Source organism: Harpia harpyja, chromosome 12 (genome assembly GCF_026419915.1).
Source record: "Harpia harpyja isolate bHarHar1 chromosome 12, bHarHar1 primary haplotype, whole genome shotgun sequence".
NCBI classification, from domain to species: Eukaryota; Metazoa; Chordata; class Aves; order Accipitriformes; family Accipitridae; genus Harpia; species Harpia harpyja.
This window is the reverse complement of record NC_068951.1, coordinates 15,810,175-15,826,972: the sequence shown is the minus strand read 5'-3', so window position 1 is coordinate 15,826,972 and position 16,798 is coordinate 15,810,175. Positions and strand designations below refer to the sequence as shown.

The window sequence follows — 16,798 nt, the reverse complement described above, 5'->3', positions numbered from 1 at the left end:
CTTCTAACGTGATCTTCGGTCAGGCTAGCAGACTTCTCACAACACATGCCATATGCATCCAAAAATCATCACTGTGAGCCCATCAAAATATTCATTCCTTCAAAGCCAGAAGCATCTTTCTGCTCTCAGCAGCTCTTCCATGCCTGCCTTGACAACAGGGTTGGGACCCACTGGATTACCCCAGACTCTGTTCCTCTGAAGCAGAGAGCCTCAGCAGACCTTTTTGTCTTGCCTTTTTATTTTCACTGTGGATCAGAGTCAGGCTGCCCACCTACATGTTTGTTTTCAGGTCAGCAGCACATTGGACAGACTACCAAAACACACATGTTTCTGAGTAAGTCCTAGATTTTTTTCGGAAAGGAATCTAAGCCTGGACTCTCCCTATCAATATACTTATGTGTTTTAAGAGTACTGCCTGGTGGAAATGACTTGGATCCAGCCAGCTGAGATATGAGATGGAGTGGTTTCTATTCATACCTTCCATCTTACAACCACTGTATGTTTTCAGTTTGGTTTGGTTTTTTTCCTTCTCTACCCTTCAGCTTCCCTGACATAAACACTCTCCCTCTTCCAGTGTCCCAACCACACTGGACAACTGTCATCTGCTGGGCAGATAATGAGATAACCTGGGTGAAGCAGAAGCACAGAGAGTACAAAATATCTGTTAATTACGCTCTAGGGCATGTTTAATCCATTTTGCTTTGGCAAATGTTGAAAGAAATTCCTCTAACCGGCAACAATAGCCCTAAGTGGCAATAGCCACATTGGTATCTGGCACTGTCCTACAGCGAGAGGTACTGAGGAAGGAATGGGCTTAAGGAAAAAAGATTTTGAAAAACCTCAGGACACCTGTTTAGATTTGAGATTTTATTTCTTGCTGTGATGGCAGCAGAGAACGGTAAAGTCTCAAACAGCCACTTTCAGAGTGATGAGGAAGGGGAGAGAAAGCAGCAAAGGCAGAGGGCCCTCTGCGGGTCAGTGTTCAGTGCTGAGGGCACGAGAGGAGTCATGGCTTGAAGTTTCCTCCCCCTCCAGCAAGGGTCCTTCCCATCTCACTACTTGTCCTCAAGGAAGGTGCACACCTGGAGGAGATCTGAAAATGGAAAGGACAGCGAGTTCAGATCCTGCCTTTAAATGCTCCTGTCCCACCAGCACACACCCAGCCACGCCAACAACGTCATCGTGTGGAAAATACATTGTGTGCCACAAAAAAATGCGTATCCTCATTTTGCTTTAAAAATTTAAATGGACAGCTACAGAAGAAACTGTCCATGCCTGCAAGGCTGAGAACTGCAATTCACAGACTTCTTCCTGGGGCTGTTACAGTTACCTGATGGATTGCAGGTATTGAGGCTAGCAACTGAAGCATAGTATTGATCTCCGAGGAATTCCTTGTACGTTATTCCATCACGGAGTTTGACCAGACACTTGGTCAAGTCTTTAAACAGAAGGTCTTTGGTTTGAGACTCAAACATCTTGAACCTGTCTTTCTCGATTCCTTTTGTTCCAAACAGTTTCTGAAATAAAGGCACAAAGAGGTAAGTGTTTGTAAAAAGTAGAAAGCTGGCAAGGTTCAGCTTGTACAAGCCTAGCTCTTAGTCCTAGTTCTTCACCATCATCCTGGGGAGCCCCCAGCCAAGCTCCAGAAATTTACGATTGAATCTTCTGTCCGTGTGGTTAGATGTGGGATCTCTCAGTGGTAGACACAGTCATGGCATGACCGTCAAAACAATTTTTTTCCATTTTAACATGTCACTACATGCAGAGCCCATCGGCAGATGCTGCCAGCAGGTCCTATGCCTTAGCCATGAGTTGAAAGCAAAAGGAGCTGACTTCCCAAGTGTCAGCAGACCCTGGCGGGGAAGTAACTATTAATGTTTTCAGTGTAAAATCAAACAGAGCTTGTTTAACCTGGTTACATTGACACCAGCAGCTGTAAGACCGTGTGTGTGCAGGGAGGCTGCTGTCTTCTCTGGGCTGTGCCTGACCCAGCTGGGTGAGAGACCAGGCACCCCAGGGGAGTTTCTGAAACACACCTGCAAGAGCATAGCCCAAGAAGAAGGTGATAGTCTCACGTCACACAAGTATAGCGTGACAATAGCAACCACTATGATCCAGCTGTTACCTAAAGGTGTATTTGCTAAGGTGGCAGAGGAGAAAGAGCAGTTTGGAAGGGATGGAGGAAGGGGGAGGCTAAGGGACAAGGCTGTCACCCCATATCGGTAAGTTAAAATCTTCCACGTTGTGCTGACTTGGTAAACTCAGAGCATCCTTGCTCTAAAAATGCAAACATGAGGCATAAAAATAACGCCAGAACTTTTCTTCCACTGTCAGTACTACTAACCTCTTGTCTCTCCAGCAGCTCACGGACTTTTTTTGCTTTCTCAGGACGTGTGATCACAGCATGGGTAGGAACTTTGGCCAGGTGGCAGTCCCTGTAAGCCATGACATTTGCCCGTTGCCCATCAGTGCACAGCAACTCAAATTCATCCATTTTCAGACTTTTGGCCCAGTCTTCTTTATTTTTGCCTTTAAAGAAAGTAGGTTTGGAGATTCAGATATCTTGTGTAGCAGAAGAACGTCAGCCTCATGACACCTAAGCAAGGCATTTGTCCCTGCCTGCATGTGCACTGGCACTTGGAGACTTGGCATGTACAAAGGAGGCTGTAAGTAAAACTCAGGAAAAGTCAATGGGATGAGTCAGACTCTCAGAGCAGGCTGGGAGATTTAGTTACATCCCCTTCCTTGCATTTTTTCCCAAATGCTTGGAAAACTTCAGCCGCTGCTTTCAGAAATGTGAACTGATCTTTTAATTTTCAGGCAAGCGGGGAGCTAGAGTGCTGCACAAAGGTGTCGAGCCAGGAGTCTGTGGTTAAGGGACTGCCTGAATAATTGTGCAGCTGAAATTAAAGGATAGTTAGCAGGGAAGTGTCTCTGCAGAAATGCCTGGGAAGAGCCACCGTGGACAGACGGCACATGCTGACGCTTGAATTCTGCTCCTCCTGCAGGAGGGGTGAGACTGACAGGACAAGGAGGTAAAGCTTGCTATTACCCTCTGCACTGGGAACAAAAATAATGCAGATAGGCGAAGGCAGCCCTGCAGACACCCATGCAACAGAAAAACCACATACCCTCAGTGTTTTCCTCAACGATGGAATGCTTAATAAAGGCCACATCCCCCCGCTCGACCAGACACCTGGGAAGTACAAAGAAAGGCAAGTGATGTGGGTGCTTGAATCCCGGCCCTTTCCCACAGATTTGATTCTGGCCTATGTCTTATTTTGTAAAATTAATCTCTGAGGACAGTCAGGTCTAGGAGTCCTACCATGAATATTTTAAAGATATCTGAAACACAGTCTTTTAACACATTCTGGAAAAAAACATGCATCCTTCTCACATGATAAGTAGCCAATTTATTTTATTGTCAGAAGGAAGCAGTTTGGCCAGGTTCAGAATTTGCTTTGCTTTCTGTAATGCCTGCCTGCACATGTTAATAGCTTTGTAAAAACACTAACTGGCACCGAAAGGACTGCAAACCCTGAAGCAGGGTCTCTTTTCTATTACATGTAAATAAAACAAGATTCATTCTCTTTTTAAATTCATGCCCAAAATGAATTACTCAGACTTGAGCTGATACTGAGCAGGTATGGAGGAGATGGCAATGAGGCTGACCTTTGGTCTCTGCACTTTTTAGAGGATGGCTCATTTTAACTAAAGCAAGCAGCATTTTTAACAGGGGTGTATCAAGTGGCAGCATTGTTTGCAGGTCCCCATCTTTTAACGCTCCTTATTTGTGGTAAAAATATAGCACTGCTGCCATTGTAGGAGGTCTGGCCAAAACACTTGTGTCTCTCCAGGTTTGCCTGGAGGCACCAGGACATTAGTTTTACAGAACAGGAACATTTTGCATCATTTTGCAGAAAGCTGCATAAAGAAAAAACATATAGCATATGTATAATATTACAGACATGTATACTTTCAGCAGTGTAATGGAGAAAAAGAGAAGGTCAGCAAATTAGCATCAACATGAGGCTGTACTCCGTATGTGATCTACCCATAACCTCTGTGATTAGCCCAAGCGTTTCCACCACTTACCGGAAAGCTCCAGTATATCCATAGTATTTCTCATGGCTGCTGGCAACGCACTTCTCTGGCGGGACCCCCCCTGAGCCCTTGCAGAGTCGACAGAGGCGGGAGTTAGGAGGAGACCCGGGAGCACAGCCCTCGCTGAAGTATTCATCTGAAGGCAGGAAGAGGAAAAATTCACTTTTCCTGCACTGAAAAGTTAGGTTTTCTTTTAATAATATGTTCTCACGCTGAATTTGTATTAGCGGTCACTGGGAGCTGGAAACGGGCTGTGAGAAGGAGCACGATTCAGTGGACAGCAAATCACATGCATCCAGTTTTCACTATGAAACTTGTGTCTTGTTATTATTGATAATGAAGCGGGGCCTAAGGCTCAATTGCAATAGGCAACTGCTGCAAACCATTCCCAGTTCACACAGAGCCAGCCCAAGCCTCCACAGCCTTTATGGGTTGGCAGAGTTGCATTTGGCGGCAATGGCAGAGCTCTGGGGGAAGAAGGGACAGTGGGAAAGGCACGCAGGAGGGTGGAGAGGCTGACTCTAAAATTTACTAACACTAGTATCTTCTTGCAGTTAGAGATTTCTTTTTAATAATTATATGTTTAATTTGCCTTGGTCGATAATATTTCCAAATTATTTTTGTTGGACCGTAATTCTCACCGATTGAAAGTTGGATGTAGAAGTTGATCTTCTGAACAATCTCTAAAATCCCAGAGTAAATGAAGACTTTTACCCCCTTATTCTCAGGCAGTCAAATCAGTCCCTTTTTGTTTCTTGAACAAAGATCAGTCTCTGTCCCCTGTTCTCAGCCCTTCACCTCCCTTCTGAGATTCATAAACCCATCCTTTACCCCCACTTCACACCCTGCACAAGCACCAGGCCCCCTATTCCTGGGGCAGCCTGTATTCCCTTTTTGGGAATACCTTTTGGGCTATTGCAAAGGGAAGGGGAGAGATGTGAAAAGAAAGAAAAGCCCTCCAAAGCAGCTGACATGCCGTATCTTACTCTGAAGCAGTCACCAACACCCTACAACTTTGCTCAGTGAAACCTTAAATAACAGAGTCTTCTCCATTTCCCACCTCCAGGTGGGAATCTTTGAGGCACAAGAAACTTTGAAGATCAGATGAAGGATGGGAAAACATTTTTGCAAGCAGATTCCCAGCTCGAAAAAATGGATGCAAAACTCAACTCACTGAAATTGCAGTTCCCTGTCCTGTTGTGAATCAAGCCCATGGGGATGTTCCAGCCAGCAGTTCTCCCGACAGCGGTGTGGCACGACTTCTTGCCCTGCAGATTGTTCCATGTGATATCTCTGTTAGATTTCTTCACAACAGCCACAGCAAAGTAGGATGCTTTCAGAAGATAAAATAGAGACGAATTAAGGACTGACCCGAGGATCCCACCATGCTTCCTTAGGAGAGCATTGGTTCCACTTGGGAGAGGACACCTATGAACAGCGTAGCAGAAATACTTTGCACTTATAAATGATTTGCCAGGCAGCAACAATGGAAGAGTTTGCAGATGTGATGCATCTACTCCCACCATGCCCCTGGGAAATTGTTATCCTTGACATTTCCCTGACCCCCAAAACTCTGACACTTGGGTATGCGAGAAGGCTGTAGCAAGACATACATGATGATTTTTTTATCCCCTCCTGATTTCTTATCCCCTCCTTAGCAAAGGACAAAAACCTTCCCTCCCCTCCCTCTTCCCACTTCTATAAAGAACAATTTCCTAATGCTACAACCCAGACCCTCTTTCTCTGTTTGCAGCCATGGCACCATTATCGTGTGACTGTGCTCCAGACAGCAGCAATTAAGCACAAATCTCTGCTGCTACCATATGCTTTGCCTTGCTATCTGTTTGCAGACCCTGACTTTTCCATCTGACTACTAAATTTGTCTCCCAAATTTTTAATATCTGCATTGGACACAGTGGCTCTTTTTGTGGAGACTGGCCATTTGTTCTCCACTCACGACTGCACATATATATTTTTCTACTTGTATCCATCAGGACTGTTTTCTGTCCCTCTGTTGGCAGTAATTACCTGGTTCTCCTTCTGCTTTGCTGCATTGACTATCATCTGAGGGGTGGGAAAAAGAAGAAGATATTAGATAAAAGATATGGCAAATCCAAAAAAGGATTGAGCTCACTAATTTCTGGAGAAACTGAAATAGAAGTGACTATTTCAGGTAACACTTTGAGCATCAGCAGAACAAAGCACAACCTCCATCTGATCCTCTGAGCTAAACCAACTAGTTTTACTGAGGCCGGTGCTAGAGGACGGGGACATCATGATTAAAACGAAGAAGAGAGGAGCTGGAGGTTGTTGTGTTCCTGACTGTCAATGCCTGCTTTCCAAGGGCTGTTCCACCTTCGTGGAAAGACGAGGCATGCAGTGGTAAGCAGAGTTGCCTCAGAGCAACCATGTGTTTTCTGCAGGATGCAGTGCTGAGACTACTTTCTCAATTTCAGAATAAAAACAGTGCTTTTGCACTAGCCCCTTCCCCACCACCTGGACCCAGAAGGGCAGCCCGGGCTGTGCTTACCCTCATAGCTTTCTCCCATCACTGGCACCAAGCCACACACACCAGCAGTGTAGACAAAACCTCCGTCTAAGCTGATAGCATCTGCTTCACCTTTCTGCAATAAAAAGGCACAGTCGTGAAACGACGCTGTATGTCCCCAGACCACTGCTTTTCAGAAATTGGGTTGTGAAAGAAGCACTCGATGTAAGGGAGAAGGGTGTGGGGACGTGAGAGGCCATCCCTTAGCATACAGACAGACGAAGTCTCACTGATGCAAACAGAGGCGGTTTTGAAATTATCGCTCCTGTGCGCTTGTAACCACCTCCAGCAGCAGCTCTCATCCCTAGGCACTCGCAGGCTCAGGCGTGGGTCTGTCCTAGCCTGCTTCCCTGCCACACAGATTTCCTTATCTCCCCGTCCTTTCAAGTTTCCATTTTGTGCTGTCTTCACGGTACTGACCCAACTCTCTGAGCTGCCACCAGCATCCTTGTCTGTGCTATGGAATCACTCCTCTTCTAAGCAGGCAACTGTTTTTCTCTGCATTTTACAAAATCTGTATTTTGCCTTCCTTTTCCAAATAAAAAGTTATGTTGCACCAGAAAATTGCTTTTTATTTAGGAAACCTCAAAAAAGAACACTGACCAAAAAATTTTTCTGAAAAATGTTAATCTGTGAAAAACTAGTCTTCTCCCTGTGATGAGGTTGGTTTCTGCCCACTGGTATTTCTCACAAAGCTCCCAGTATTTTATTTTAAAATCTACCCCAGCTCTGCCCCATCTATTCCCAGGCTGAAAGAAGCAATGCTGCTCTCCACCTGAAAGGTTCACAGGGAGAAGAAAAGGAAAAAAAGCCATACCATGATCTTAATAATGCAGTCGTTGGTGTTGTCTGCCACAGTGCACTCCACCTCCCCGTTGCTCACCACACTCCAGAGGTCACACTTGCTCTTCTCATTCTTGCCTACTGCACACCACCGCGTCTTGTTTTCTCTGCGGTTGGGGTTCAACTGATCTGTAAAAGCAGCAGAGGAAAAACAAGAATAAGCCTACAGCCCTGCTGAACAATAAGGCTATGAACAGGCTACTTTCTGAGTGCATGGGACTCAGCCATGAAACCATCTGTACATACCAAGCTGCTGCTGCCCAGTGCAAGACATTTAATAAGCCCTGGGCCAGCATGAATAGAAGGGGTGATTCTTAAGCTGAAGGATGCTCAAAAATCAACTTACAGGTCAGAAAGGAGAATTTCTGCATAACACAAGCTGCTCACGCAGATTTGTGTTAGCTAAAACACCACAACCACTAAACCACCATGCATTAATAGTACATAGTGTTGCTGCCTATAATATATTCTGCATTTCTCCAGACCTCATAGCCCAGACAACCATGAGACTAAGACCAGACTGAGCTGCAAAAATGCAGCCTAGTTATGTTTCTGTGAAGTAGCATTTGAATAATCTGTTTTGATGCTACATGAAGTCCATGCCCACCCTTCCATAAATGCCATAGCAGCTGAGCCTACCACAGAGATCTCTGAGCAACTGTACATTTTAAGTGGGTTTTGGAGGTCATTTGTGGGATGTTTGACTCTCAGAAAGCCAGCTAGGACATCAGTAAATGCTCAATGAGTCTAGATGGAAATAAAGGATACTTTTTCCTTCAAGTGGCCAATACTAGACCTGGTGTCCCAGGATGTTCCTTCCTCTTACGTCCCAGAAATGGCTTTTCTAAGCAGCAGTTTTGACCATGCCCAATCTCTACCACAAGCTGAATAACCGTGAGCAATTTTTGCTGTTGTAATTGTGGTGAAGGGACAAGGGGTGGAGTATGTGTAAATTTTCCACCTTTGTCAGTGTGGTGATGATGTTATTTTGACTTTGGAATCAACAAATTCCTTTTGTTGATGTAAGTGAAGTTTGTGAAGATTGGGTGATTTTAATGATAATACCTTTCACAGGAAATATTTTGCAGAGAATACTGTCTGTGTTTGAAAAAATTGTGTTCCTTTTGCCTAGACATATTTGTTGATCCCATCTCTTCAACACAGCTTACACTGACACAACATTAGTGTTTCATGTCCTGCCTACCTTTCTGAAGGCTCTGGATAGCACTGTAATACTCAAAGCCCAGGTAGAGCTGGGAGTCCATCAGTGGTGGGATACGCTTCAGCTGTACAGCAGAGTCTTTGAAAAGCAAGTCTTTGAGGCCTGGGTCCTTCTTGCCAGGTGGCCCAAAGAGCTGGAAGGTGCTGGTTGTGCCCACACCATATTTCTCCTGCCGCAAGGGAAAAATAATCAGCAAATGACTGTACCAAAGCTCTTGGAAAGCTGGAGAGAGCAAGCAAGAGCCAGAGGACAGAAGAGGGGATGCTAAGGGAAGGAAAGGAGAGCTTGATGATACCTGTGCTTTTGAGAGAAAGTTCCAGATGTCATCAACCTTGCTATCATCTCGAGCCACAACGGCGTGAGCAGGCACCCTGGCCCAGTGACAGGCTTTATAGTTGTCCACAGGCTGACGGCTGCCATCCAGACACAGAAGCTCGTACTGATCCTTCTCCTCTGGGGCATTTTCTGGAGGAAGGGAGGAACCATGAGTTGCATCACCACAAAAATAAGACCAAAAAGCCAGTCTGGGGCAGCTTTGTAGTGAATTTATGTCTGCTGAAGCTCAGGAAAGAATTCTTTGCAGAAGAGAGGTTGCACGCACCCCCTTTGCAATGGTAATGGGCTCATTGTGGTCATACAAAGGCAATGCAGATAGAAGAATACATGTGCCTGTGCAAGAGAGATTATCTCTGCTTCTGTCATAACTAATCCAACAGTAAGAGGATTTATGTGGCAGTAGTGCCTAGACATCCAGACACGTACAAATGGCTACAAATACAAATAGATTTACAAACAACATACAAATGGATTGAACAGGTCAGGAGCTGCACATGATCTGTGAAGGCCGTAGGTAGCCAATGCCAAGGCTGAAAACAGAGCCCAGGTCCAAGATCAGAGAGTTACAAGAGTATTCAGGTGGGAAGGGACCTCTGAAGATCTGTCATCCAAGCCCCTGCTCAAAGCAGGGGCAGACCAGGTTGCTCCAGGTGGATCTTGAAAACCTTCAAGGATGGAGAGTGCACAGCTGTCCTGGGCAACCCATCCCACTGCTTGACTGTCCTCAAGGGGAAAAAATTTCCCCTTGTATCTGGTCCAAACCTCTCTTGTTTCAGTTTATGATTATTGTTTCTCATCTTTCCACTGTCCACCTCTGTAAAGATCTTGGCTCCACCTTCTTGCTAGCCTTCTTGTAGGTACAAGCAGGCTGCTCTGAGGTCCCCCCAAAGCCATCTCTTCCCCAGGCTAATCAAGCCCACCCCACTGAGCATCTCCTCACAGGACAAGTGTCCCTGCCCCACGACCATCTTGGTGGCCCTCCACTGAGTTCACTGCAGGTCCTGGGTGTGCCGGCTATCTTCTGTCTCCGAGAAGTGCAGAGTTAATGAACTCTTGCTGTGGGCTGAATTCCCTCCAAAATCCCTCCCAGAGGGATGGGTGTGATTACCTACACAATTGCTCACCCTGTGTTTGCTGTGATAACATTACAGCTGGCTCTGAGATATGGCACCAGTGATAATACCACTGAACTTAAGCAGGTTTTCCTTCTTCAAAGAAGAACCTCAAAGAAGAAAAAGTGGACCCCACCATAATCATATTTCTCAATAACAAGGATGACTCATTCCACAGTGTGCAAAACATGTTTCTAGAGTTGAAAGGAGAAGAGGTTTAGGGAAAACCTGGAGAGGAATGAAAGCCTGAACAGTGTAGACTGGTTGTAGGATGGAGTGGCAGCGAGAGGTTGGACTAGAAAGGAGAGAAACAAGTGATCTTGCAGGCCTACCTTGAACAGTTGTGTGTTTCACAAAAGCCACATCTCCTTTTCCATCTTTCAGACAGCTGCAGGTGGGAAGAACAGAAGAGATGTTAAAAAAACAGACATTTTTGCTCCCTATCTCCTGTTCAGCAAATTACTTTGGCACAAACTGTAACCATAGAGCAGTGGTTTTCCCCCCAGAAAACTATGCTGGCAGGGAAGAAAATGTAACAGCAGAGAAGTAATGCTCAAGAAGCCCAGTTAGACTTAGCACAATGCTAATGCTGTGTATTCTTAAGTCTGTGCAAAACCATACAACCCAGCTGCTTCTCTCATCTCCCACTAGCTGCCTGCCTGTTATTACTAATTGGATCTTTAATTACCAGTCCTCCCAGTTGTTCTATAAATTCAGTCTCCTCAGGAGCCCTGATTACAACACAGCCCTCCCTGGTATAACAAAAATTTGCATGTGTCAGGGCTAGAATATTTTCCCAAAGGAAAAATAACTTTCACTCACTGAAAAGCTCCAGAATAGCCAGAATAAGGTGCTGTGCGGGAGCATTTGGTTTTGGAGTCCCCCTTGCACTGACGGCACAGTTTTTGTTCAGTGGTAGCACCAGGCACGCAGCTGGCAGAGAAAAAATTGGCCACCGCTATGGATGAGAAGGACGCAATAGTTAGTCTAAAATTCACTTTTACAAGGACCTGGAAGGGAGGGGATGCACAAAGAATGTCAATGACTTGGCTGCTCTGCGAGCCACCCCTGGACCTCCACAGAAGATCAGGCAACATCACTTTCACTGTACCACCACCCCTGGCTTAGCGTCAACCCATTTATCTCGCCGTTTCCCACTTCACCTTGCTCGATGGAGGCTGAGTCTTTGCCATCCCACTTGATGTCTCCCCGGCTGAGGAGTGTCCCAATTGGGATGTTCCAGCCAGCAGATCTACCCAGGCCCGTGTGGCAGGAGGTCTTGCCCTGCAAGTTATTTATTGTGAAGCCTGTTCCTTTCTTCACGACGGCCACGGCATAGTAGCTGGTTGTGGAGACTGCAGTGCAGGAAAGCAATAAAAAAGCAGGACTTAGGAACATTTCAAATCCTGCCAAACTGCTGATTTCAGAGAATAAAGTGCTGCACTTCCAAATAATTATCAACTTTGCTTGAACACGCATGGTCTTCCCACTTTCTTAGGGGTGAGTTACACTGCCAATATTGAACCAATGCTGTGCATTACAACTTGTAATGGTAAGTGACCTGAAAATACTATCACATGCAAAATGCTTTGCCACTGAACAGACGTTAGACCTGCCCGTAGTTTCGTAAGGACACTTCAACAAGTCTTTTTGGCAAATCTTCTTTGGCAAGTCTTTTCTCAAATGCCATTGCCCACTGAAGCACACATGTAAGCCTTGCAAGACTGAAATTCCACATTTAGTCTTTAAAATTATACCTAGTGCATCACATGCTATGTATGAATAAAGTGACTGAGTTTTAGGGGCGGTAGAGACCACAGACTTCCTTTTAATATCTGTATTTTCTTAGCTACCATGTTGAGAATGACTCTGCCATGTTGTTTTGATCCTGAATACGGTGTACGAACAGGCTGAACTCCAGGGCAGAGGTCAAAAGAGATTGGGAGCTTTTGACGTGGTGGGATTTCATAAGACGAGGCAGACAAAAATGGGGAAATACCATCTGTTCGTCTCCCAAGAGAAAGATGGAAGAGAAGAAGGATGGTACAGAGAGTGAGTAGGGATAGAGTAATGGAGCTAACTCTTATCAGAAGGGATTGCTGCAGAGCACTTTTTATGCTTCTCTTCTTTTTTCTGTGCATTGCCTGCACCTCTTGCCTCAGCCATCTCAACTGGGTGTTCCTCCACAACCACTAATGGCAATGCTCTTGCCTCTTCAACCTGTTTTTTTTGTCTTGATGACTGCACATGAAGACACACAGGTTATCTGTGCTGTCTATCTCAGTGTTGTACCCACGTAGTTCAAGGTCACCGAAAGCAGAAGATCCCTGGGACCAGCACAATTTTTATGCCACGTTTCAGGAGGACCGTGGTGCTCATGGTGCTCTCCTTCCATGGCCACTGCATCATCACAGGATCAGTGACTTTCATCATGGCTAACATCAAATGGGACACTGGCTCTGCCCTTTTCTATTGCAGTGACTCAATGGCCATGGGTGATGATTCACATTTTTGTGTAACTACCCCCTACCCCTGCCTCTCTGGGATCTGGAAGCCAGGGGCAATATCTCAGACACCCAACAGAAATAATATGGGAGCTCTGCGTGGAAAGGATGGCCTTTGCCTACCACCTTGTTACCACCACTTGGCGTAAAAATATTGCATGAAAATGTACCTCCACTTTGGTCATGGACCTCAGCAGCAATGGGCTTCAGCTTGTAGGGGGCAAGGCCTGCCTCAAAAACTTGACCACCATCCAAGCTAATGGCATCTGCTTCATTATTCTAAACAACAAAAAGATTTTGGTCAATAAAGAAAGAGCAGGGACACATGAGGGAAAACACTTCCCCAGAATCTCTCCTGGATCCTTGTGGGTGAGTCCTTCTCTACAGGGGGATCACAGGTAACAACCAGTGACTCAAAGGAAACCCCAACCTTCTCCAGGCTGCTGAAACATCCTCAGTGCCCAGCACATATATTTGCTGCCCACTCACCGAAATGGCTTGTATGCAGTCGAGGTACGTTGATTTCTGCAGGCAAGTCAATGCAACACCATCTTGTTGCATGAGGTCCCTTAGACTGTTGCATTTGTTCTCTTCTGCTATGGATATTGTGCACCATCTGACGCTTGCCTTGGGGGGAGCAGCAATACACAGAGCTGTAGAGAGAACCAGAAACAGAAAGTGTCAGAGAGGTAGAAAGACACCACGTGAAGAGAAAAAGCATCTTTGTGAACACATGATCTCTGGTTCCCTGGAGTCCTGGCCTCGGGTGATGGCCGGGTGCAGGATCTCCCTTGCACATCTCCTAAGTCATGCAGGAAGGCTGTTTCTTTCTTGCCTGACGTGTGCACCTTCAGGAACATCTGGGAGGATCATTCCTGTCCCTGGGTAAAGGATGTCCTGTACAGCATCGTGACTTAAGCAGCCTGAGATCACGGCAACATCCAGAGGAGTAGGAGAACAAATCCACACACTTCAACAGAAATCAGACTCAAGACTTTGCAAAAATGGAGAGAAAAGGCAGTCCACTGAAGCAGTATCTTTGCAGATAACCCCAGAGGGAGAACAGCTCTGACCTGGCCAGACTATATTCAGCATATTGCCACACATTACCTCCTTGGCAGCTAGATAGTCTGATATATTTAACTGTTTCTTTATATCTCACCTCCTACACTACACCCAGTAACAGATGCCATACTACCTCCACAGTCCTTTCTCCTAAGAGTCCCTGGACCAGTAAATGCAGATGACCGGCTACTCTGGGAGACCAGAGCAAAGCAAAGACCTCAGGTGGACACAGACTTATGCCTCCATCAGCAACCTAAACACCAGGAATGCTGGAAACTTGCAGTTAAAGTAAGTGGGCAGCCTGTGCTGCACACTTCACCTTAACGCTGCCCCTTCCTGGCAGAGTGGCTGTATGCACAGCTCGCTCCCTCCAAACCCTTGATGGCACATTTCATTCAAACATCTCTAGATTAACCTGTGCTGTTTCCATTTTCTCTTTCACCTCTGAAATATTCTCTCTTACTTGATTTCTGAGCCATAACCCTGCCAGCAGACACCTCCCCTCCTCCCAGTGCAGGTGCTGAATTTGGCTGAAGGGAGAATCCTTAGCCTTAATTCCTACTGCCACCATCTACATTTTTCAAGTCTTGGCTGCACAAAGGCATGGTCACCTTAATCTAGTGCTGGCAACCATTCTGCCCTGGGCAGAGGCTGGATGGGGACCTCCTGAGGGAGTCAGCCCGGCTGTTCTGGCGAACATTGGGAAGGCAATGGGAGCCTGAGTGCCACGGTCTCTGTTGCAGAGCTTTTGGGCAACCTCTTGGCTCCTTCTGTGCAGGGGAGGAGGAGGGACTTTTCACTGTTAACAAGACATCATTGCATGCTAGTACTCAGCAGAGGTGCTTGAGGACTTTCCGATGCCAGCGGCACAGGGAACCCTTCCCACCAGAGGACATTAATCACCACCACACTTTATGGCGGATTGGAAGAGATCCTCTGCCTACTTCGAAAAGGGGATCCCTCTTTCCCTTTCCAGGCAGCAGTCCCCAGGTCAGGTGCAGACGGCAGCAATCTTCTTGCCGTGGCTACCTGCCCATTGCCTGCCAAAACTGTGAGCAGAGAGAGAGGAGAGAAATAATTGCTTCAAGCAGAGCCAGCTCTGCAGAGGCACAATTTAGGCATAAAATTACACAGGATCCTGAGCAAAGTGCAGCCGCAGCAGCAGGATGGAGCAGCACAGGAGCAGAGGGAGGAGCATGGGGAGTCTTTAGTTATCTAACTTCTATTTTATTGTCACTGCCTTCAGGTTTAACACAACACACATGCAGGCTTGACAGGGAGGTCTTGTTCCAGCTTCTCCCCCTCCCCGGCTGAACCCCTGCTCCTTTCCCAGCACAGTAGCTTGCAGGAGGATGATTTTTCTCTTCACCCCATGGCAGCAGGCATGCGGAGCCTCCCCCGAGCAGTCCCCTCCCTGGCAGTGGGTGCCGAGCATCCCTCCTCCTTGCCAGCTGGGTGCTCAGCAGCTTGCTGTGGGGAGCCGCAGACCTCCCTCCAGCGTCCATGGGCTGGCCCAAGGAAAAAAGCTGCTGTCATTAATGCTTAAAACACCATCCTTGTTGACAGATCCACAGCTGCCAAAGCAAGCATCATTTTATGTCCTGGCTTTTACTTAACAGCTGCCTGGGTCTGGCATGTGCTGCAGCTCAGACAGCCTTGTCTAGGGGGAAAGCCTGGGGTCCTGGGAGGTTTTAACTCTTCCTTTCGCCAAAAACTGCTTTCAGCAAACACTTACCCACTATCCCAAAGGACAGCACAGTAGAGAGTACCAGTTTCATACTTGAGCAGGGAGTCAGGTGCCGAGGAGGGGTTGCAGCAGCCTTGGTCACAGACTGTCCCCTCCAAGTCTGTGATGGCTTTGGAGCCGCTTTCTCCCCCTTTTATAGAGGAACAGCCCTGGCTGTGTTTGCAAAAGCAATGACCTAACACTGTTTGTCCTTCCTTGTTTCTCAATAGCTCCTAAATCACCCCCCTCCCTGGATCAGCCCATTTTTAGGAAGCCTTTCACTTTGGCACTGAACCCCTCCACAGGCAGGAGTCAGAGCAGGGCAAGGTGCTTTTCATTTTACAAGGGGCTTCAGATGGAAAATTCCCAGGTTGTGACATTCAAATTCCCCTGTGGGCTGAAACGCCACAGGAGGGGCTATTTTCTTTGTGCTAGCCACCCCCTGCGTTGCCCAGCCTAATCTCAGAAAGTCCCTGCTGGATCCAGCCCTGAGTTTTGCATGTTTGCTGGTTAGTGCCACTGTCGTGCCTATCACCCTTTGGCTTGTAGCGCCCTGAATGCCTGCCAGCTCCCTTGCACTCTCTTGGCAATGGCAATGGGGTTGAAAGGCAGTAGATGTTCCTTATATGTGATCTGGCAAGCTCCTTGCACAGGCAAAGAAAGTCAATGGCAATGACCAGACAGCTCGATAAGTGCCCTGCAGCCAGAAGGAAATGTCATGCTGCATCTTTGTTAAATTCTTGGGATAAACCTGGGAAGAAATGCTGAGATTAGCCATCACCCTCCTCCCCCTTCCTCTGAAAAACCTCTCTGTCCAATTGTATTACTCCTGATATATGTCCCTGCAGCCAGGACCAGTGGGGCATGGCTAGGTTTACAAAGGTCTGCCTTCATGATGGTGTCCAAGGCTCAATGTCCCCATCCTTGCTGCAGGCTACAAGACCAGCTTCAGGCTGACTTTGGCACATGCACGCTAAATGAGAGTCCCTGGACCACATCAGCTTGCTCACAAGCCCTGGCAGCATCCCCAGACAGCAGCTTCTAGGGCTGGTCCGCCCCCCTGTCCACCTGACACAAGCTACAAGAGTGTTGTAGGAAGACCAGCGGTGAGGTCTGGCTCCCAAGCTTGCTCTCAAGAGCACCAGCTTCCCTTTGTGGTCTTCTGGATCCCCTGCACAGGTCCTTCCTCTCCCGTAGCCTGCACCCTCCATGCAGCAGTGCCTTGGGGTTGCCCACAACGGGTTCCTGGCTGAGGTTGGCTGGAAGCACCCTGGGTTTGCTCTTCTCCCTCCTCCTAGCAGGCTGAGGACAAAGTGACCTGCAGCTGGGGGGTGGTGG

At 47.0% G+C, this 16,798-nt stretch overlaps 1 protein-coding gene across 1 annotated transcript; it reads right to left on the bottom strand.

Moving 5' to 3' along the window:
* Positions 1–852: 852 nt before the first annotated feature.
* LOC128148684 (ovotransferrin-like) lies at positions 853–15,607 on the bottom strand. Its single transcript, XM_052802749.1, has 17 exons — positions 15,470–15,607; positions 13,159–13,322; positions 12,840–12,948; positions 11,329–11,520; positions 10,988–11,123; positions 10,498–10,553; positions 9,013–9,182; positions 8,700–8,886; positions 7,470–7,624; positions 6,635–6,728; positions 6,133–6,168; positions 5,279–5,437; positions 4,096–4,240; positions 3,132–3,196; positions 2,345–2,529; positions 1,331–1,517; positions 853–1,093 (listed from the first exon to the last, which is right to left on the bottom strand). Exons 1-17 carry the CDS (start codon positions 15,510–15,512, stop codon positions 1,056–1,058), a joined length of 2,121 nt encoding a protein of 706 aa, XP_052658709.1. The 5' UTR covers positions 15,513–15,607; the 3' UTR covers positions 853–1,055.
* Positions 15,608–16,798: the final 1,191 nt, after the last annotated feature.

Bases quoted from the DNA above. Each gene is read 5' to 3' on its own strand.
- LOC128148684 (XM_052802749.1), bottom strand. From the start codon at position 15,512: ATGAAACTGGTACTCTCTACTGTGCTGTCCTTTGGGATAGTGG. The intron at 11,124-11,328 runs GTGAAGTGGGAA...TCTCATCCATAG, and splicing joins CTCAGCCTCCATCGAGCAAG to CGGTGGCCAATTTTTTCTCT. The intron at 1,518-2,344 runs GTTAGTAGTACT...CCTTTATTTCAG, and splicing joins AGCTGCTGGAGAGACAAGAG to AAACTGTTTGGAACAAAAGG.